At 37.0% G+C, this 22,998-nt stretch overlaps 2 protein-coding genes across 5 annotated transcripts; both read right to left on the reverse strand.

Annotated features, from left to right (window-relative positions):
• Positions 1 to 6,515: 6,515 nt before the first annotated feature.
• On the reverse strand, positions 6,516 to 13,079 carry LOC109218724. 4 transcript variants are annotated; one of them, XM_019383097.1, is made up of 11 exons: positions 12,717 to 13,079; positions 12,094 to 12,188; positions 11,600 to 11,785; positions 11,365 to 11,476; positions 11,239 to 11,263; positions 11,103 to 11,143; positions 10,962 to 10,996; positions 10,733 to 10,885; positions 7,251 to 9,712; positions 7,023 to 7,100; positions 6,516 to 6,900 (listed from the first exon to the last, which is right to left on the reverse strand). In XM_019383097.1, exons 2-11 carry the CDS (start codon positions 12,162 to 12,164, stop codon positions 6,854 to 6,856), a joined length of 3,210 nt encoding a protein of 1,069 aa, XP_019238642.1. In that variant the 5' UTR covers positions 12,165 to 12,188; positions 12,717 to 13,079; the 3' UTR covers positions 6,516 to 6,853. The 4 variants fall into 4 exon arrangements, with proteins under 4 accessions (XP_019238642.1, XP_019238641.1, XP_019238640.1 ...); XM_019383096.1 differs by having other exon boundaries at positions 11,103 to 11,146; XM_019383095.1 differs by having other exon boundaries at positions 11,239 to 11,272.
• A 2,127-nt stretch (positions 13,080 to 15,206) lies between these two features.
• On the reverse strand, positions 15,207 to 20,523 carry LOC109218725. The gene is made up of 8 exons (XM_019383098.1): positions 19,905 to 20,523; positions 18,423 to 18,570; positions 18,152 to 18,302; positions 17,941 to 18,066; positions 17,740 to 17,820; positions 16,931 to 17,123; positions 16,588 to 16,858; positions 15,207 to 15,794 (listed from the first exon to the last, which is right to left on the reverse strand). Exons 1-8 carry the CDS (start codon positions 20,100 to 20,102, stop codon positions 15,538 to 15,540), a joined length of 1,425 nt encoding a protein of 474 aa, XP_019238643.1. The 5' UTR covers positions 20,103 to 20,523; the 3' UTR covers positions 15,207 to 15,537.
• Positions 20,524 to 22,998: the final 2,475 nt, after the last annotated feature.

A 22,998-nucleotide genomic window follows, 5' to 3' on the forward strand; every position in this document is an offset into this window, starting at 1 on the left:
CTTCCGATCTAGAGAGTAGGGAGTACATTTCAAGTCAGCTGTCAGGAGCCCGCCTGGAGAGCAGGGAATACATTTCAAGTTTAGCAATCAGGATCCCGCCTGGAGAGCAGGGAATACATTTCAAGTCAGCAGTCAGGAGCCCGCCTGGAGAGCAGGGGATACATTTCATGTCAGCAGTCCGGAGCCCGCCTGGAGAGCAGGGAATACAATTGTGACGATCTGGCCCGTCGTCTCATGTGTTATTGCTCCGTTTCCCCCATTTCATGCTTCTTCATGTTTCGTTATCGGTATGTGGTGTGTTAGAGTTGATTTGGACTGGTTTTGATAAGAAATGAGACACTTAGTCTCTTTAAGGAAAGCTTAAGTTGGAAAAGTCAACCGAATGTTGACTATTGAGTTAGAGGGCTTGGATGTGATTTCCGGTGATTCAGTTAGCTTCGGGGGATGATTTGTGACTTAGGAGTGCGATCGGATTTGATTTTGGAGGTCCGGTGTAGAATTAGGCTTGAATTGGCGAAGTTAGTATTTTGGCGAATCCCGGTTGATAGGTGAGATTTTGATCCGAGAGTCGGAATGGAATTCCGAGAGTTGCTGTAGCTTCGATATGTGATTTTGTGATGTGTGTGCAAAATTTTAGGTCATTCGGACGTCGTTTGGTTGGGTTTTTGATCGAATGCGGGTTTCGGAAGTTTTAAAAGAACTTAGGCTTGAATCCGATGAGTATTGATGATTTTAGTGTTGTTTGATGTGTTGTGATGATTGGAACAAGTTTGGATAATGTTTTAAGACATGTTGGTGCTTTTGGTTGAGGTCACGGGGGGCCTCGGGGTGATTTCGGATGGCTAGCGGGATGAAATTTGGATTTGGAGACTTCAAATGTTGCTGATATCTGGTATTCTCGCTTCTGCGAGTCTTGGACCGTAGAACCGGACCCGCTTAAGCGATGGGTTGACCGCAGAAGCAGTGAAGAGGCCTGGGCGCCTGGTTCTGTAGAAGCGTTGGTGTAGCCGCAAAAGCGGAATCGCTTATGCGATGTTGTGACCGCAAAAGCGGTTTGGTTCGAGAGTGGGATTTCCGCAGAAGCGGAAGGAATAACGCGGAAGCGATCCCGCAGAAGCGGGATGGGGACCGCATAAGCGAAAGTGCTGGGCTGATTATTAAATATTTCCTCCGCGAGCTAGGTATTATTTTCCTTCATTGTTGAGTATCTTGAGAGCTTTTTGGGAGAAATTGAAGAGGTTTTCGACTGGAGTTTATTGAAGGTCATTTGAGCTCGAATTTGGGAGTTCTTGGTATGATGAACTCGTGGCGAGACGAGGAATCCGGTAATGTGAGTTTTGTAATTTTTCGAGAAGTGGGTCCGGGACTCGGGTTTTGCTAGTTTCGAGATTGCTGCTATTTTTCGACTGTTTTCGATTGGGTATTGTCGCATTGGCATATTGTGATGTATTCTCCCTGATTTTGGTTAGATTCAATGCGCTAGGAGGCCGATTTGAGGGGCAAAGGCGTTGCGGGCTTGAGATTTCGCCGGTTCGAGGTGAGTAATGATTGTAAATGATATCCTGAGGGTTTGAAACCCCGAAGTTGCATGCCATAGTGCTATATTGAGGTGACTTGCACGCTGGATAGCGAGCGTGGGGTAGAGCACCGTTGGGGATTGTGACTTGGTCCGTCCCAATTGTTGATTTTACCGCGTATTTGATTGAAACTTATTTGATATTATCATGACTTGGGCTGATTGCCGTACTTGGGGCTTATTGCCGACTGTTTAAAATCCTTGTGAGCTATCATCACTGTTTTCCTCACTATTTGAAAAATATTATTTGAACTCAGTCCATTTGAATTACACTGTTTCATGAACTCAGCTATATTTTTACTCAACCTTGAGTTTTAACTGATGTTTGAACTATTGTTTGAGCTGAGCATTATTATCTTTACTGATGCCTGAGGGGCTTATGATTATTTTTGGACTGATTGAGGCCGAGGGCCATATGTGAGGATATGTCGAGTGATGTGAGGAGGCTTTCAGGCCTCAAGTGATATGTGAGGAGGCTTTCAGGCCTCGAGTGATATGTGAGGAGGCTTTCAGGCCTCGAGTGTATTGTGAGAAGGCTTTCAGGCCTCATGTTGATATGTTCAGGCTTTCAGGCCTTATGATGATATAACGCTTGGGCTGTAGGAGTCTGCACACCCACAGTGAGCGCGGGTACCCATTTAGAATTGGACAGTGGTAACAATGACACTGTCATATGCGTTTTGGTCAGGTAACAATGACTGACCAGTCAGGTAACAATGGCTGACCAGTGGTAACACTGGCACTGTAATACGCGTTTTGGTCAGGTAACAATGGCTGACTGGTCAGGTAACAATGACTGACCAGGAACATAAATCATGCCCGAGGGGCCGGTACTGTTTTGAGATATTGCCCGAGGGGCGAACTTTTATGTGCTCATCTTGCATACTTATTTGCCTCTTTACTTGTTATACCGTGGTATTTGTGCCCGAGGGGCGGATTTTCTGTGCGTATCAGCACTAACTGTTTTGGTATCGTTTTCGTAATCACTGAAAAGATCATTTTTAAAAGAGATTTGAACTGAGCCAAGGTATTTCTAAAGATTACACAGATTTCATTTTTTTCTCAGAAAATTGCACCCGGCTTCTGTATAGCATGTTGGTTGCTTTACGTGATTTCTTGCTGCTCAGTTATTATTTACTTTTATTACTCACTGAGTTGGAGTACTCACTTTACTCCCTGCACCTCGCGTGCAGATGCAGGTATTGTTCACCCGGTAGTGGGTTTTGAGCTGGTTGAAGGTATTGCTATCGTAGCTGAGCAGAGTGACCGCCAGCGTTCGCGGCACCGGATTACTTCCTTTGGTTCTAAATTTTATTCCGTATATTGTTGGCCCTGTAGTTGTATTTAGACTTCTCTAGATGCTCGTGACTTGTGACACCCCGGTCGGGTTGTGTTGGGTTGTAAACTTCGTTAATTAATATCCTTAAGTCGTATTTTGCTATTCATTTATGTTTAACTAATTTGAAAGGAACTATTTGGGTTAGTTGGCTGGCCTTGTCTTCACGAGAGGCGCCATCACGACTAGTGCGGGGTTTTGGGTTGTGACATCTGGTTCCTATGTAATACGATTATATGATGAATAATTTGGTTGAAGTTGATTAATTTGGGCATCTCAGTAGTGTGCAGTACAAACTCAACTTCACAGTAATCTTTTTATTTTGATATTACTGCTTGGGTACATCTTTGAATTTCTTTGGGTTTGAAGACCTTTTCTTTTGTGGTGATCTGAATTCTGTTTTGAATTCTTGTGTGTACTTTATTTTTTGCTATGATGTAAAATTGTAGAGTGTTTTCTTAGTGATGCAATGCTAAGTTTTTTGTTAATCAAAATATTTGATACTCGATTCTTTGAGACTGCTTTGGGAAAAAAGAAGAGGAACGAAAGAGATGATACATTGAAGAAATTGAAGATGATGTATAGCCTGTTTGGCCAAGTTTCTTTTTGGTCGAAAGTGATTTTTTTTTTTTACCAAAAGTACTTTTGGCCAAAAATTGAGGTATTTGGCCAAGCTTTTGGAAGGAAAGAAAGTGTTTTTAAGGAGAAGCAGAAGCAGTTTTGGAGAAGCAGAAAAAAGTAGCTTCTCTCCAAAAGCACTTTTTTGAGAAGCACTTTTGAGAAAAATACACTTAGAAGTAGTTTTTTAAAGCTTGGTCAAACACTAATTGCCTACTCAGAAGTGCTTTTCAAACTAATTCGCCAAACACAAACTGCTTCTCACCAAAAGTACTTTTGAGAAAAGCACTTCTCAAAATACGGGCTAGTAGTTTAGTAAGAGGAGAAAGAAGATAAAGGAAATTCGCGAAGAGAAAAGAGTGGCATAAGTACTATGGGACCCACTTTTCCACTTATTTAATAACTAGAGGTGCCTCATACAAGTTTTGTTGGTCGAGTCTCACTCAAAATAAAAATTTTCCTGCATTTATGAGATGGTCTTGGCAAACTACTCAGGGCAGTAATATTTGAGATACAAAAACATATATGGGGTCGTTTGGTAGGATGTATTAGGGGAAAATAAAATATGTATTATCTTTGGTATTATTAATCTCTTATTTGGTATTCCCTTTGTCTCATATTATATGTCATGATTCTCTTGTACACGCCTCTTAAGAAAAATTAGTTAGGGTGGGATTTGGACTACTTTACCTTTATTCATGTCTTAATATTTACATTTTTCTTCATTGAATATTTTATCCATTTATGTGTCATCTCCATTAGTGATATCATCTAAATTTTTACTAAATGTGAATGCAAATCATTGAATATACTTTGTTTGGTCTTCAACCATGTTCACAAATAATTAATTTTGTCTTGATATGACAAATAATTTGAGACAACTATTTTTAGTAATCGTGACTGATAATATGAGACAAAGGGAGTAATGTTTTTCAACCTATATATAACTAATACTTGTATTAGTTATACACCATATTCAGTATTATTCTTATATATATTAAATCATGGCATTAGCAATAACATAGTTTTTAATACATGGATAAGCATATATAAAAACAAAATTGCCCTTTCAAAGTCGTTTCCAAATCCTTTTCCAAAACTTCCCAGGTTTTTTTTTTCTTCTAAAACAATTATGGAACGCATGTTATTTTTAATACACCAAATCAGACAGGCAATAAGAAATAATCTCAGTATAACTAATCTCAACATTACTAATACAGTATTCAGTATTATTCTTATATACCCTACCAAACAACCCCACACTGTAGAAGTCATTACGCTCAGTACAGTTTTGAGTTGTTGCAAGCTCATTTGTTAGTTGTTACAATACTGAGTTTTGCTGTAGTATACTAAAGTTTTACACTCTGTTTGGATCATTGTTACCCATCGTTTTATAATGTATTGTATCGTACCGTTTTATGAATACCACGTTTGGATAGATTGTATTGTTTGTTATTAAATAACATCTATTGTTTGGTTTGACCGTACCGTACTGTACAGTAACTGATAAGTTTACTAAAATACCCTCCATTGTTTAAATATTAAATTATCAAGAATTACGCGTGAAAATAATTTAAGAAAATTTCTTTCTACTAATTTATCATCAAATATATCTTATAAATAGATTAAGCAATTAAATTCATGCAAATTCTAACAAAATTAGTGGAACAAGTTAATAATATTAAAAACAATAATAAGTATACTCCATTTCTAACTAGATCATAATAATAATAAAATATAAAATAAAATGTTAAAGAACTATGATAAAGAAAGGAACGAGAATTGGCAGAACAAAGATAATTAGAATTGGAGATAAAATCAAATTAGGAGGAAAAACGAAACAAAAGAAGGCAAAACACCTTTGACGTTATAGTTGGAAGCGGCAGAAGTTCTGGAAAAAAAGGGACAAAGACAAAGTAGGTTATAGGTTGGAGATTTGAAGTTAAAATTAAAAATTAAAAATAAAAAGGTAAAGGATAAAATAGAATTATGGAGAATAAGTAAGGGCATAATTGGAAAGAAAAATAGGAAACAATCCCACCACACCAAATCGGTTGTTTTAAAAATGGAACTTTTCATTGTTCCGGAATAATGAATTTAACAATACAATTCAACCAATTTTAATGAAACAATCAAAACAAATATTGTTTTGGGACAACAATACAATACGATAGATGGTAACAACCATCTAAACAAGCTGTTAGTTTGACTCGACTTTTTAACGTTTGCTTTCTTCAACTGTAAGGGACGCCAAGTTGCTTTCATGATAAATTAATTATATGAAAATAATATAAGAATTATTAATTTAATTTGATAAATTGAATTCGCTTGCCACTGCATTATATAAACTATTAGTTTAAACCAGAATTTAAGTTCGGGATGTGGTTAATTGAATCTAAAACATAAACTGAACTCTGAAGGCAAAAAATAATTAGTAATAAGTACAAAAGAGTTGTACTATTAATATTATTGATTTTGAATTCTTAAATTCAAAACTTTAGTTACATTTCACCTCAATTAGACTAAGTGACATTGTGATTACAAATTTAATTAGATCAAATAAAGTACAAAATTATAAATTTATTAGTCATTATTATTAAGCCTATGGATGACTTTGTTTTTAAATTAATAATTATTACTTGACTGAGTTTGACCAAGACCGAACTAAGCAAATTATGGGAGATTTGCACAAATAGGGTCCCCGTTTTTAAGTAAATTTTGCAAGAATAGGTCAGCGAGGCATAACTTGTTCAAAACTATGAACAAGTTGCAAAACTTTAAAAACAAGTAAAATAGTTGAATGCCAGCTCTCAAAAGGCAAATTGGGTGCAATATCTTGGCTAAATACAGGGAGCCGAGACAAACTTCGCTGAAGTGATTAAGTAAAGCCTATTCAATTATCATAAAATACAGGAAAAGATATTCAAGCCAGTGCAGTGCCTGAATCTTGATCAAAGCTAGAAGCACCCTAAGCAACCAGTTAAATATATAAATAAGCAAAGAGCTAAGATGCCTTAATATTTGCAAAATTTTCAGTCTGAACAGAAAACTCTTCTGTGCAAAGATTACAAATCACCCTACAAAAGAAACTACATTTCTAACAGTGAATATACAAAGTACAGAGAGACAAATGTAACAACAATGTAATCCCCCTACTTGTGAAGTATTCCTAAGTGTACGGCGTATATCGAGAGGAGAATAAAGCACCAAACGGGTAAAAAGACACATGCCCCACCTCCGTCAGAAAGCAACAGCTGCAAACCACAATATTAAGACTCTACATTAAGGCTGATGTTGCTTTCTTATAGGAACTTAGCTTCACTTTATTTGCTTCCCTTGAATGCCGAAAGAGAAAAGAACGATCTTGATGCTGAAACACAAAACACCAAAACATTAAGAATATGAAGGACATATACATCACTAGAAGTTCAATTTTCAAAAGGCGTAAGACAGAAAGTTACAACGGAACTTAAAACACAAAAGGAAAGAAACCTTTTGTTGTACTTGCTGGAGCTGAGAGCCGGCTTGCCTGCAATTTTTGAGCAGCAACTTTGCCTATGCTTGTTTGAGCTGCAAGTATGGATGTCCAGTCTATGTAAGGTTTATCGATAAAAGAATTATGAGACAGAGCTGAGTGCAAGCAATAAATAACATAGACAATTAAAAGAGTCTACTAGGATAGAAAATAAAAAATGTTTGCTGCGAAGCACAAAGAAATACCGGATAGCTCATAGGCTTCAGACGACGACTTTGGTTGTCCAGAATGCTTAGCATGAAGCGTGGCTTTCTTCAGTAGATTGTCCGAACTACTTTTGATAAGAAGTTTAGAATCCTCTGGATCATCCTCACCTTCAGAGAAGAAAGATGGGCTTGAAACACCAGTTGAATTCGAATCAGTCTTACTCTTACGAGCAAAGTTTAGAAGCCGCTTTAATCCCTTTGGCACATCCTTCTGATATACCATGGTAGGAGGATTCTCAGCATTACCCCAGTCAATAACATCTTCACTGCTTTCTTCAAGCAACATTTGAGACAGAGAATGACGAACTCGTGGACTTGAGATTCTTACAGTTGCAACATCAGCCAGAGATTCACCAAAACCATCATTACATGGAACGGCTTGATCCTCCTGCTCCTCTATTTCCACCCAGGCGCTAGGGGAAATGTTCGATTCCTCTTCAACCTCTCTTGTCAGTGTAGACTCTTCCATCCTTCCAAAATCATCTTTGTTATCTGGCGTAACCTTATTGCAGCTCTCTCTATCTTCATATTTTCGAGGGCTGATTAACTGAATTGCGGAGACTTCAGCTTCATGGATTTTTAACTCCTCAAGACCCCTGTCCTGCAGCTGATTAAGAGGACCAGAAGCAACAGAGGCCATCTCATTCTCCTCAACTTGAACGAAGTCCGTAGATTCCCTCAAAGATTTTCCAGGCTGGGGTGAAACTTTGGCCTTTATGACTGGACTATGACCAGATCCAGTACCCGAGCCCTTACGAAGAAAAGGTTTTGCCTCCTTTGATTCCACAGGCACCACACTGCTTTTCTTGGTTAACTTGCTGAGTCTAGGTTTAGCAGAGGAGGCAGAATCTCCAGAGGTAGGCTGAACTTTGGCTTTCGTGGGTTTGCTGACTTTTGTCAGAGTCTGCGGTTTCTTGTCATTCCCATTTGGAACATTCTTTCTGATATTATTCTGGGGTGCTTTCACAGGTTTTGCTTGGGGCTGTAATTTCTCAACCTTTTGGCTTGTCTGAGGAACTGCTGTTGTTGACTGTGATCTTCTACGGGTAGGTGTAGTACCTGTAGAATTTGTTATAGGAGGAGTTTTAGCAGTTGATGTCCCTGTAACTCTTGGTGACGGCATAGATGGCCATGACTTCCGCGTTGCTGGCAGTTGCGATGCTTTTGATGAAGCTTTCTTTACAACAGCGGGTTTGGGAGTTTCACCTTTGGTATTTGCAGATTCAGGGGAGTTCTTGACTGTTCTCTGAGTTCTCTTAATATTTGGTTTTTTACTAACATTACTTGCATTTCCTGAGACAATTGCTGCTTTTCTTTCATCAAGAACTTGTTGCAGTGCTTTAAATTGTTTATCCTTCTCTGCTCTATTCCTAGCAGTTTCACGACGAAGTTTCTCATCCCTTTTTTCTTTGTAATGATCATAGAAACCACCTCGACGCTCAGTGGGACGGCTTTGGTGTTTGTTATCAGTAGCTGCCGAGCTCCGATATTTGGTAGGCTTGGTTTCCATCATTTTCGTGAGCAATTGGTTTAACTCTGCTTCCTTTTGTCGAGTCCATTCAACTGACGCATTTAATTTTTCACCTATTTCTGCACCTTGGTTAGGGAGAGATTCCTCTCTCATAGCCTTTGGACTATATGCTTTCTCTTCAGGTAACTTTTGTTCGATATCAGCAGCAGTAGCGTCAGCGTCAAGACTATTGGGAGGAGAGTATGAATCGGGTTTCATTTCCAAAGTACTCTCAGTTTCTTGATCTTCCGTTTTATTGATAGCCATGGAAACTGGATCATCAGACGCCACATCAGCAGAGCCTTTAGAACTTTCACACACCCCTGAACTCCATCTTCTCAATACCGCTTTATTAGCACCAACTGAGGCGTTTAATAGTGACTTTGTCCTCTGATAATCAACAGTTCCGCCTTTCTGTTTGTTTTCAAAGAGACTGATTGCGTCTTGCACACTCATTCTGCACACATCCTTCTCAGCCTTTTTCGAGGTTTGCTCAGAGTCTTCCTCATCACTACCGCTGGCAGCTGCATGATGAGAGACTGACCTTTCTCTGGCGGGAAAGTAATTTAGACTCTTAATCGTTAAAGCAGTGGATCTTCGTGACCCAGAGCGCCCAATTTGGACTCTTCGCATTGGAGATGCAGACCTTCTCGGAGATGCAGATCTTATAAGAGTCCGACTTCTTTCCGCTGACGGTTGTTCCTCCTCACTTGTACAGGAAGATTCCTCGCTCCCTGATGAGTTTTGTCTCTCCATATGTGCAGCTTTTGCAGGGGAAGCACTATATGTCACTGGTGTTTCCGACTTTGATGGTCCGGATGTTTGAGAATTGCCCTCTACTGAACCAACTTTGTCATTTCTGATATCAATTCTTGAAAGAGACAACTGTTTACTCTCGTGGCTCGGCACAATAAACTTCTGTAGACAGTTCCTGAAACAGACAACATAAAATGCAGTCATTAACCTGTTGCACACATCTTCCAGATGAATTAGGTTTAAGTGGTAGAAAAGAGTATCACTAACTTAACCACAAAACAAATAAAACAAAACAAAAACAAAAAAGAGCAAATTTTATTAGATCTTCATTGCCCTCACTATTAAGGCTATTTCGTTCAGATTTGGGAACAGTCTCTACTAATCGAAATGAGTGGTCATTAGATCACTAACTGAAAACAATTAAGTAGGAGTAAGGTGGTGCTTGAATTGGAAAATAAATTTGTTTTTGGAACAACTAGCATTTATTTTGGTTTATGGGGAACGATGTGCATGTGGAAATTTATATGCGGAAAATATCACTAAAGCCTTAAAACACTTTTATTGGTGAAAAATAATATCTCAGAACCAAACGAACACTTATATTTTCAACAAAGAATATTCTGCTGGAGAAATGGTTAAAAGAAATACAGGGGACAGATTAAAGAAAAAATACTTTCGGCTTTGGCTAAAAAAGTCATATTCACTGATACTGACTAAAGAACAAGTATTGTTTGGTTTCAGGAACAAAATAAGTACAGAGAATTGATTAATTCAATAACTGTCTAATCAAAATACTGAAAATCAGCTGATCTACTCCAAACTTGATAGACCCTTAGATTTTGCTAGTTGACAGATGAATCAAGGGTGGAAAAGTTTTCCTCTTTTCCCCCCATTTTTGATAAGGTAAACCCAACCCCCGAAATCCTCCTGCCAGGAGTCAACGTGGCCTTTTCCACTTAGCACCCTTGATAACTCGAAAATCCAAACTCTAGGTCAGAAGTGGAGTGCTGTTACCATTGGAGCAACGGGCAACCTCACTTGTCGAAAGGTTTTCCTCCCGTTTATGATAACTCAAAATACAAAAAGAAATCACGGTTAAAAGAAAAAGAAACAGCACATTGACAGAGCATAGAAACAGCTGAAAATGGATTAAAGGGATTAGACCCTCCCCGCCACTAGTTCTCCCACGGCTTACCTCAATTCAACAGCTCCAAAATAGTAAGAGAACTTTTCTATGTTAATAATATCCTCAAAGGAGCATGTGGTGCCAGCAGCTTGGTCGATAGCAGCAGCTAGTTCTCCTTTTAAAGCAGTCAGCCTCAACTCGATCGCCCTCAGCAATTCATTCCTGTATACCATTAGATTATTTGGAGATGATAGATTAATTTCTGAATTTAGAAATTGTAAGATGCATAGGGACATACTTGGAAGCATCTGATGAAGAAGAGTTATCATCTGCCTGGTGTGGTATCAAAGATCATGTCATCTTTAAACGTGTACATGCAATAATTTGCGGAAAAGACAAGAACTAAAAAATAATCCAGGAATAGAGATGGATAATTTACTTGCTGCGTTGATGACACTGCACCACTTGAGTAAACGCATTCTGCTAAAAGTAAGAAAAACCATATTAGTTGCTAATTTCTTTCTTCTATTTTTCAGATTGAGGATTCTACAAAGGCAGAGAACAGTAAGACTAACCTGCTTCGTCGCTCCCAGTACGATCCTGAGGACCCTAAAAGAATAACAAGCTCAGTAATTCTGCTTGTTACAGGTTCTATAGATTAATTGAAGGGTCAGAATAATTAAAAAGAACAAGAAAAGCACCTTTGAATACAAAGAAACATGAAACTTCCGAGCTTCTTCAAGCTGAGATATTTCATTTACCATGGCCTTGGCCATATCTATTGTAGGTGATGAGCTGATAATACGAAGAAACCTGGAAATACAGGGATTGGAATATGGAAATACGGAAGCTTAGAAAAATCTTTCAAAAACAGTTTGAAGTAAATGACAACTGAGTGACTGATCAAAAAAAGTAAATGATGATGATTGAGTGAACCTGATCAATGTGGATTTTGTAAACCATTTAGCGTCATTAAGATTCCCTAGGGGTCTAAATCTGAAATTGGCATCTGATCCCTTTGAGTGCAAAGATTTGATTTTGGGAGAATGAAGCACCAATTGCTCCAGAAGACCGGAGGTTAGTGTTTCTAACTTGTTGCCATAGCAGATATGCGACTCGTACCTGCGCCCAAAATATGGTAAAAAAAAAAGGAAGAATTAGTATCACGAGAACCATGATCCACAGAAGAATTCATGGCAAGTGCACCAACTGTTGGGATTTAAGTAACCAAAGAAAACCTCAACTGGTCTATTCTCTTGCTACACTGGGAACAAACTAAATTTCCGGTCTCCCCATTTTCAAAAAGGGAGAAACAAAAAGTTAATGAGTCCTCATGCAGAGATCAACACAAATATTGTTCACTTAATGAAAATTATGAAATTGACTGCACCTAGAATATAGCCAGTTGAATTAAAAACAAAAGGACTTACCTGTTCTGGCTTGGGAAAATCTGAAATTCAACATAGTCCATCAAGACATCAGCATCTATTCCATCCTCCATTTTTTGTCTCTTAAAAGCCTAAGCCTGGTCAAAGGAAGCTAGTCAATTAGCTCAATGTAAGATTGTCAAGATTACTCTCAACTCTTTTAGGTAACTTAGACGTGCATTGACTTCAACAAAGAACTCATTTTGATTCCAAGAAGACTGAAACAGACACAAAATTACACCAAATATAGAAGTGAAGTAACTATCAAATCAAATACATCAACATTATAGCCTAGGGGGACAAAAATAAGCGAGCTGACCTTAAAAACAGAACCAACCCACCATTGCCAAAATTAAATTTTTATCTGACCCAACAACTTGAATATAACTAAATCTCAACTGTCTATAGGTCAGTAAGCTGCAATAAAACTAAAACAATGAAGAACAGACATAACTGCATTCAAAATCAGATCTACCTTCAGACGAAATTGTCTTTTAATTCCTGTCATTGTTTCTTTTTTAACAGTCACTGTTTCAAGAACTAAATGTGCAGCAAAAAGAATGTTAAAAATATCTACTTGGGTTTCAGCAAAGTGTAAAATGCAGGTTGAAAAAGAGGAGACTTACAGGAAATGGAGCACAGGCACAGCCCTCAAAGTTGGAGGAAAGAAAAAGAGCTTGTTGGTGAAGATCTTAAATGGGGTTGGTCCAAATCAAGAACATAACAAAGTTACAGTCTTTTCCCTTTAATAAAAGTTGTGGTCACAGCCCCAGCTGGAGTAAAGAAGAGAACTTTGAGTGCAAGGAAGAAGATGAAAAAGGAGGTAAATACTTAGAGACAGTGTGTGACTGTGTGTTGGGTTTGAGAAAGAAGCAAATGTTTGTTCAGTTGGGGGGTGGGTGGGTGGGTGGAGAGTGGAGAGTGGAGAGTGGAGAGTGGGAGAGTGGGGGATGAATGCGGTGATTGCGTTTGAGAAAAGCTTATTACTATATCGATTGTCTTTATTATTGCACCGAACGCTTGTAGCGCGTGATGTCACGTTTCATTTCTCTTTCCTTTTTCTTTTTTTCATCTATGAATTCAAACTTAGTTTGGTTATTATTAAATTTTATTCAAGTGGTCCTCTGCTCTTGTACCAATTTAGATTTTTTCTTTTTAAGCAGACGCCTAAGTGCATATACTTCCTTTCTACATTCTTATTTGTAAGGGATTAGTATTAATTTTCTTAGGTAATTTTAGAAACGGGAATAAAGATTCCATATGGGGTACGTCATTTGATTTAAGCACCGTCCAGTGATTTTTATTGAATATATCAAAGTCAGAGATGAAGTTCATAACTTCATATATTGCCTACAGCGAAATGAAATGATTATACAATAACGTTTGAGCTGGAAATTTGCTGAGGAAAAGTCCTCTTTTTATTTTGCAAATAAAGTCAAACTAACCGACGAATTCTGTTTAGGAGAGTACTCATGTTCCACGCAGCAAATGCTAATGTTTTGAAATCCAAATCGTAGCCTCATATTCTAAAGTGACTATATTCTTTTTTTTTTTTTTAATTTCCAACAGATGTTTGATACTCGTATTGCAGCGATTCGTGCGGCAGTAACACATATTAAAAGGAAAACGCTTTCTACTAAAAAAAATCATCTCAAAAAGTTCGAATCTAAAACTTATAGTTAAGGATGAAGGAATACTATTGATCCTATCACAACGTTAATGGTATAACTATCTATTCTTTAAACATAGTCATGTCATAATATTAAAAATTCAACACAGAACTCCAATTAAAGGGAACTATAGAGAGACAGGTGCATGGGAATGGCGGGCCTATAGCTTGACTTAGAAGAAAGAATAACAACCCACACCACACAAGGCGTTACACAGCCACTACTACTACTACTACTTTTTTGAGCCTAGAAATTTTAGCAAATCTTGAAGCAACGGCGATTCGTAAAAATAAAGGTGCCTAATTTCCAATTTGCGAATCCACCATCCATGTGGTTTATGGTGACAAATTTCAGACCCCAGACAGCAGATTCGATCCCACAACATAAAATAACAATAAATCATGTGCTGTCCCACAGCACCCCACTATATCTCCTCCCTTCTTGACTCTATTCATTCGCATTACCCAATTTGTTGCCTTATTTAAAATTTGATGTATCTTCCCTTATGCATCCGTTCCTATTAATTCAATTCGAAATTTTGTCTTAGTAAATGTTGGTTCCCAAGATGACTCCTTCAACCGCACAGACATCCATTCCCTTCGCGTTTTGCCCGCTCTATCCACCTAATTTATGTTTTCCGAAACTAGACTGCTCGCACTTCACATGTGTATTTGACTTGTTAAAATTGTAGAAATAAAAGATAAGCAGCAAGGTTAACAGGTTTTACCCATACCAACCCGAGCCGAAACGATAGACATCTAGCAGGATGAATGAAAAGGAAACTACAGCCATGACCTGAACGAATGATAACTTAGTGCTAATATTAACCCCACAAGGTAGTGAAGAACATAGTCATTTATCACACACTGCGTAAACTACGTAACTAACCTGAATGACAGACTAACTCGTTTCCTTTTTTTTTGTTATCTCGAACCGAGAGTCTATCGAAAACCGTCTCTCTACTCCATCGGGTAGGGGTAAGGTCTACATACACACTACCCTCCCCACACCCCACACCTGTGGGATTTTACTGAGTTGTTGTTGTTGTGGAGAACTTGGAGGGTAGAACATGTGGTCTAAGGAATGGCGGGTGCCTCAAGTAGTTATTTTTCACGTGTACAACGGAAAAAAGAAAACCTTTTTTCTTCTTTTGTTTTTGAGAAGAAAAAATGAAAAACCTTCCATGCCGTTTCTGGGTACAGATTTACTAAATGAAGTACCTTACTGAATGTTGGTTGCCTTGGGGTTGACATTAAGTAATTATAAATCTTGATTGCTCAACCAAAATAGCAGTAGCAACCAAAGTTTTTTAAGCACAACTTATGAACTCATTGTCCACAGTTGTACAGGGCAACTCAACCTGGCTCATAAAGAGAAGTGAAAGAATCATTCACTTAAGGAAGCCATAAGCAACGGCGGTTAAACATTGCAATATGCTCTCAACCATTTAAAGCATCAGCATGGCTGAATCAAATGAGACTTCTTACTGGTTAACTCGCTCTGCCTACGAATCAGTAGACAGCCCTAAATTAAAAAAGTACTAGTTGTTCGCTACAAATCATCTGCAGAATCTCTCATCTAAAAAGGGCAATCACCCAAGCACATTAACAGACAATACAGTCCAAAGAAAATAGATGACACAACTCAAACCATTGCTCCACGGGGAGTAACAAGACTAACAAACACCACCCTAATGATACAAATGTTGTCTGACACATTCCTCCCATCAGAAACAATCTTAGACATATCAAGGAGAAGCAGGAGAATTAGTCAACCTTCAGTTAGACCATACATGGACTAGTCCAAGCCTGTTTCCGGTATAAATCTCATTGCGCTCTTCGTCATAGAAAAGGGCAGTAATATCTTCTAGGGCTTCTGAAACCGTGCTCCTAATTCTGGAAGCTTGGACCCGCTTTTGTGAGTTGCAGCATCTGCCACCGGGCCCACTACAATCATCAGCAGTGAGGCCACTGGTTGCTTTGATTTTAGCAAGGCATTTTCCGGTCAGAATATTGCTGACATTAATAGATCCCGCTGTGCCAAACCAGAATACCCATGCTCAGAAATTCATAAAAGTAATATGAAACGGCAAAAAATAAATAAATAATAGATCCCACTAGTCCAGCCATCCAGGTTATATATGTGCTCCCTAGCTCTAAGCTTATTAATGTGTGTGAAGCATTCTGTAATACAGGAATACATATGTGGCAGATTGATCAAATTTATCATGATATGCAGCCATCCAAACGCTTATCGACTCCTTGCCATTTTAATTGGCCTACTTTATGACCAGTGGGTCCCAAAATTTTGACCTCTTCTGTTAAAATGGCTATTTTTTTTTCATCCAACAATCACAACTTATATAAACTAATACTATAACAAGTTATTTCAAATAATGTGTTTCCAAACCACCTCTTTATCTTTTCACATTTCAGACAATTATTTAGACTCTTCTATACCAAACAATAACAATTTGTCAATTCCAAGCTAGTTCGAGTCAGCCATATGAATCCTCACAAATCATATCAATCAAGTTAGACCCATACCAATCCAATATTTGAAGATGATAATAACAAATAAAACCGACTTAAATAAGAACAATAACAATAACAAGAACAATGTAAATGATGATGATGGTAACAAGAAAAAACAACAGTAGCAGCACAGCAGCAGCAGCAGCAATGATAATGGTAAGTCAATATCCATTCAAAGAGTTTACTCTTAAACAGCATGAAAGTCAAGCCAGGTCACTTAAAATGAAATTAAAGAAGTATTGTTGTTTTCAGTCATCAAGTAAGACTTGAGAAATTCCTGAAATCTAACATACCATTTCCTTCAGATAAGGGATCATCAGAATCAGCTTTGCAGTATGAAATAATAAGGTCCTGATCACTAGTTATGTAAATGTTGTTAGTGTTGCAATCAGGATGCCATAAAAGGTGATCCTCAAATGAAGTAACAAGCTCCCCACGGAAGTTCCAAACAGCTACTGTTCTGTTTCTAAATGTCAAGAACAACTGGTTCTCATAAAGAAATATGAATGCCGAGGGGGTCATGAACTCAGTCCTGCTAACTTCTGTCAACTCAGAATTGCGTACCTACATCCAGTAGACATTAGAAATGATGATAAAGGAAGACAGATGTGTTGTTGAACATAGATAGCTACTCACATCCAGAATCTGAAGATTCTCGTTCTCTTGCTTGACAAGAAGCTTTTCATTAAACTGTTCAATGAAATCCACCTTCTTATTTCGGTGAAGAAGATGGTTGAAAGATTTAAGAACAGTGCCGTCCTCAATGGACAGAATCTTCAGAGGTACGTGGCCACTAGCTTTGGTAAATATCAACAACATGATTCCTGGACTGCTTTAAAGAAAAGAGGGGAAAGATTTAAAAAATATATAGGACAGAAATCCAGGTCTTCCAAGTCAAACCACAGCAAAATTATGGAGAATACACTCCTATAACACAATAAACTGGACTCCATTCAGTGAAATGAACCCACATTACCTAGAACATCCTTTCTTCACTTAGTCATAGATTCGAATATGAGATCTTGAAATATTATGTTATTCCCACAAATAAATAAAACCATAAAAGCACTATAACAAAAACAAACAAAAGCTCTTATGGAACATCTGGACACACAGAAGAAAACAGAAAGACGAAGAAATAGAAACGGAGCAATACACAAGATTGACGATATAATAAACTTAAAATGGGTAGCGACTCAAGCAAACATGAATCAAGTAAAATTGCCCATTTTAAACCATTCCCTCAAAAAAGCTACACTTTGATTACTAGCTAAAGCATTTATATGGTAGTCTAACAGGGATCATGTATAATTAGGATAGCTTATTGACTTCGAATGAAACCTGGAGGAGCAAGACTAAAATGCAGACAAGTTTCCACACAATTACTCATGCAACAAATCCAGCAACCAGCTTTTTTTAGAGACAATGCAAAATAATGAGTTTACCTGATTTTAATCTCTTGAACATTTTTGTCTGAGATTGAGTATAACATTGAATAATTCTTCAGGTCAAACACCTTGTATATGCTGATGAAAGTGAAAAGAGTTCCGTAAGTACAACAGCAACTTCACAAGATTAAAAAAACATCTGACCTTCTGTTGGGCCTCTTTGAAAATAAAAACAGGACTTTATAACAGAACAATCACCTATCCTGGGCGGAGTAGGTAAGCACTTTTCCATTGACATCATCGAACTCCACAAAACCAGGCCATTTTAATGACTCTGACTCAAATAGCGCAAAGCCAGCATCTGGTTTACCCCTCCGGATGTATCTAATTTCATCAACTATATAAGATTAGAACTTGATAAAAAGAACATATGAAAGAGAGCAACCAAGCCGTAATAGTTATCACATACTCAATCCTTGTGGTTCTGCATTTCAAGGAACTGAAATTATCTGATGCGTAGACTGAAACAGTGATGAGCGAGTCATTGTTTTTATTGTAAAACAAACTTCGTATAACTTCATCTGGACTGACGTTCAGAAAGCATATTCTCTCGTTAGTCTCTGCATTTGTAAATATATGTATCAATTTACTTAAGGTCAAGGCACCTACACACAGGTGCCAGATAGAAGGAGCAGGGATAAGAATATGTAGGGAAAAAATATCAAGAAAATATGCTTTACCTCGACTAAATGCTGCACATACACCAGATTGTGCAAGGGCAAAGACAATATCACGTGCAGCAACTATCTCAATTATCTTTGATCTTTTCCTAAGAAAAGGAAGCACCATTGCACAATGTCCCTTAGGATCATGGGTGTCATATTCCTCCTGAGATCACATGTAATTACAGAGTAGTGTCAGAAGAACTGATTAAGAAAATATATGTGATGAAAATAGCACCTTCAACTAACTGAATACTATTTTTTGATAAAATACTGAATCACATCCAGGAAACCAGCCATAAGTACGTGCTAAATCATTTCAAACAAATACATGTATCTAAAGATCTAGCAATGAAATTCTTCTTTCTAATAAAGCCAACCATCAAAACGCCACAATCTGTAAACATTGTTCTTGTTTCCTCGGCTTTATAGCTCATGTATGCTTCTAGAAACATAAAAGACAGAACTCCCACTAAATGCTTAACCGTGGTGTCCAGCCTGGCTTGCCAGAATTTCCACTAACCTTGGTCAATTCGTTAATGGAAATATTTAATTCCTAGAATCTAGAAGGTTAACAAAAAATCAACTAATCATAAATTAGTCAGGCATCAATTATCTGGACAATCAACTTTGTCCATGAAATCAGCAAAAAGCTTCTCATCATAGAACAAGAGGTCTGTGAATAAACGTGCAAAAGACATCTACTGCTCAGATATAAATCATCAGCTCTCTAATACCACCTGCTCTCATAATGCATCCTCTCAAGTCTCAACAAAGCAGCAATAAGAAGTCTATTTCATACTATACTTTTCATTTTAAACTGGACGCTTGCTGGTTCAATTAAAATGTTAAACTAATTTCAAGTCAAACAACTTAAGATGTACCATCAAATCGTAGACATTGGATATCACAACTATAATGGAACAAAATTTATTTTTGTGCACAATAACATCTAACAATTATCATTATTTTGACCATAAAATGGGAAATTTAAGTTATAATTACATGATGTCATAGTATTCCAGTTAGTATTCTCACTGTGCTAATGAAGGGGAATTTCCTACACATCTTGTTCCTTTCCGTATTTCACCAAACGAAGGTAAACAACTTTTACTCTACTTCTATATTCACTCTGAAAACTCCAGTGACAAAACTGTTAACAAACATACACTTTACCAACCACATCCTTGCATCAATTCCCCAATACAATTACAAGTCCACTAGCCAAAATCCTCATTTCTTCACATAAAACCACCCAAATAGAAACAAACTGTTAATTTGCCTATTAGGACCCCAAACGACTATCGGCCATTGAAGGATCAAGCACAAAGTAATCAAATTTTAGGTCATAAACTCAAGACTGACTATTAGTATCACCAGTTCCTCTCAAGCAACATATAACCAATAATTCTGTAATAAATTAAATCTCCGAGAATAACACAAAAGCTGAGCAATAAATTAAATTCAAAACCAAAAATTGAGCAAAAGGATCAATCAAACCTGTAAGCGAATGTTTCGAAAGCGCTCCTGAGCATCGCTCATACTAAAAGAACGGTCGCGTTTCGAAGAAATCTCCCTCCGCTGTAGCTTCTTGACGCTATTCACAAACCCATCAACCCCTCCACGTGGCCGCTTCTTCGCCACCACCCTCCTCCCACAACATGGACGAGGACTCGCACATATTCTCCGCCCATCCATTTCCGTAAAATCAAACACACAAAAGATCCACAAAATCTAAAACCTAATACAAGTAATTGCGCATTATGTACACAACATAACAGCTTCAACTCACTATCTTTGTAGGTCTAAAGAGGAAAACAGAGATTTGGGTTTTGATTAAAACCCTAAATCTCAATGACCCAGATGGAAAATTAGGGCTTTTTACAAAGAGGCTCACTCAAGAACAGTTTTGAATATGAACTTTTGCATAAGGAGTATGTCTTTTGATATAAATACATACACTCAACAAAGTTAAATCTTCACTGGGATTACAAGAATGAGTGAAAACAGTGTTCTATTTGGGAAAGAATGGGTGAGGGGCCGGACATGAAAGAGTCAGAAAGCAATGTGTTCGATTTTAAAGCAGCTTTGACGTCCGTCTTACATTTTAAAATAACATCTTGACGGTACATTCATTTTCTATTAATCATGAGTACCAGTCCCATATTACTTTCTTAAATAGTGTTTGGAACAATTTACATGTACATTGACTAATTTGTCAAATAATCTAGTTACATTCGATCAACACAACAAGTATCGAATAAATCTACCCGCCGGAATAATCAAAATGTTAAGCAATAAAGAATTTATCTATTTACTTTTACTGAATTCAAAACTTAGTATGAGTAAACATAACAAAAAAGAATTAATTTTAATTCGAATTATTGCAATTAGTAAAATGATTACTCACATTTCTGAGTGGATCTATGGCATACGAGAGTTTTCCGAGGTATGGCGATATGTGTTGTGCCGTCGTTCCGACTGAACTTATTTCGATGTTGTTTTGAATCAACTGATAGATCATCAACACTAAATTCATACATTGCTACGAAAGTGAAATATAAAAAAAAAATAATTTGAATTTAATTATTTATATTAATTAAATAGTTACTATTGGAGTGGATTTGCGGCAAAGAACATCTTTTGAGGTACGGCCGCCTGTGTTGTAGCGTCATTTTGGACTCACAGCGAATTTTTGCGCTATCTTGAATCAACTATTAGATCAACGCTGAATTCAAACATTGATAGAAAAAACATAATAGAAAATGAATTAATTGGAATCAAATTACTTTAACTAGAAATAAATTTACTGTTAAAGTGGGTTTGCTACAAATAGGAGTCCTCGGAGGTATGGCTACTACTGTTGTATTGTCATTTTGGATTTCCAATTGATTCGGTGCTAGCTTGAATCAACTTATCGATCATCAACATAGAGGCACAATTCAATATCTAGATGAGTTGCAAGATAAGCCAACCAACACGCACCAGTCTGACATCCTTTAGATATTCTTTTGTTGGAAATCACGAAGAGGATATCCAAATCGAACTAAACAAGAGGGGAGTTGTTATCGGTATTGAAAACGTCATTAATTTCTCGATTAAAGGAGTATTTGGCTATGCTTATAAGTTTGTTAAACCAACTACACATTTTGATTTATCAACCCACTGGATGGATACTCAAAGTGCTTATAAGCTAAAATTAGCGAAAAGCCATAAGCTGGTCACCGTAACTTATGATTTTTGGCTTATAAGTACTTTGTTTTGACCAAAAAATTTAATTCTCAAGATCCTTCCCAAAAATAAAACTCCTAACTTCCTCTTCACTCCATATCTATTATTCCTTCTTACAAATGAACTTTTAAATTTAATGTTTTCTGTAAATAAATTGAGGGTAGTTTGGTTATTTAACAAATAAGTACTTTTTTGCCAAACATATCAATTGCTTATTACTCATTTCAATACTTTTTCCAAAGACATAAATGCTTATTTATAAAATTAATTTCAATACTAATTTTAATTCCAACAGTGATACTTAAATAGTGGCTGGAACAATCCATATGCACATTGACTAATTTGTCAAAACATCTTATTACACTCAATCAGCAGCACAAGTACCGGATAAATCTCTCCGTGGGAATAACCAAAATGTTCAATAATGAAATTTCTTTTACTGAATTCAAAACTTAATACAAGCAAGCAGAATAAAAAAGGAATTAATTTTAATTCGAATTACTTCAATTAGTAAAATAATTACCCGCTTTTAGAGTGGATCTGTGGCACACGGGAGTTTCTCGAGGTACGGCGACATGTATTGTGCCGTCATTTCATATTCCAATCTGATTCCGATGTTATCTTGAATCAACTGATAGATCATTAACACTAAATTCAAACCTTGCTACGGAAGTGGAATAGAAAAAAGGAATTAATTTGAATTTAAATTATTTAAAAATTTGTCAAACAATTACCGTTGGAGTGGATTTGCAACAAAGAAGACCTCTTGAGGTACGACCGCCCGGATCTATAGGTATGGTTACTAGTATTGTGTTGTCATTTTGGATTTCCAATTGATTTCGGTGCTAGCTTGAATCAATTTATAGATCATAAACACACAGACACAATTTATTCTCTTGATGAGTTGAGAGATAAGCCAATCAACACGCACCAATCTCACATCCTTCTGTTATTCTTTTATTGGAAATCACGAAGAAGATTTCCAAATTGACCTAAGCAAGAGGGGAGTTGTTGTCCGTATTGAAAATATCATTAATTTCTCGATTAAGAGAATATTTGGAGCTTATAAGTTTGCCAAATCAGCTTATATTTGATTTATCAATAAGTTCGACAACCACTCTAAGCGCAAAAAAAATAGCCAAAAATCATAAATTGGGATGTTTGACCAAGATTTTAAATATTTTATACTTAATAAAAAATTTAATTTTCAAAATACTTCACAAAAAAAAAAAAAACGTAACTTCCTCTTCACTCCATATATGTATTATTACTCCCTTTTTTCTTACAAATAAACTTTTAAATTTATTTTTTTCAAAATAAATTAAGGGTATTCTAGTTATTTTAACAAATAAGTAGCTTATAA

This window comes from Nicotiana attenuata, unplaced genomic scaffold (assembly GCF_001879085.1).
Source record: "Nicotiana attenuata strain UT unplaced genomic scaffold, NIATTr2, whole genome shotgun sequence".
Taxonomy (NCBI): domain Eukaryota; kingdom Viridiplantae; phylum Streptophyta; class Magnoliopsida; order Solanales; family Solanaceae; genus Nicotiana; species Nicotiana attenuata.

Coding starts and splice junctions, on each gene's coding strand:
- LOC109218724 (XM_019383094.1), bottom strand. CDS start 12,164: ATGGAGGATGGAATAGATGCTGATGTCTTGATGGACTATGTTGAATTT. Junction 11,477..11,599: donor ACAAAATCCACATTGATCAG/GTTCACTCAATC, acceptor CTGTATTTCCAG/GTTTCTTCGTATTATCAGCT. Junction 9,713..10,732: donor TTTGGAGCTGTTGAATTGAG/GTAAGCCGTGGG, acceptor TGTCTGTTTCAG/GAACTGTCTACAGAAGTTTA.
- LOC109218725 (XM_019383098.1), bottom strand. CDS start 20,102: ATGGATGGGCGGAGAATATGTGCGAGTCCTCGTCCATGTTGTGGGAGG. Junction 18,571..19,904: donor TTCGAAACATTCGCTTACAG/GTTTGATTGATC, acceptor ATGTGATCTCAG/GAGGAATATGACACCCATGA. Junction 17,124..17,739: donor GTTCAAGAGATTAAAATCAG/GTAAACTCATTA, acceptor TCTTTAAAGCAG/TCCAGGAATCATGTTGTTGA.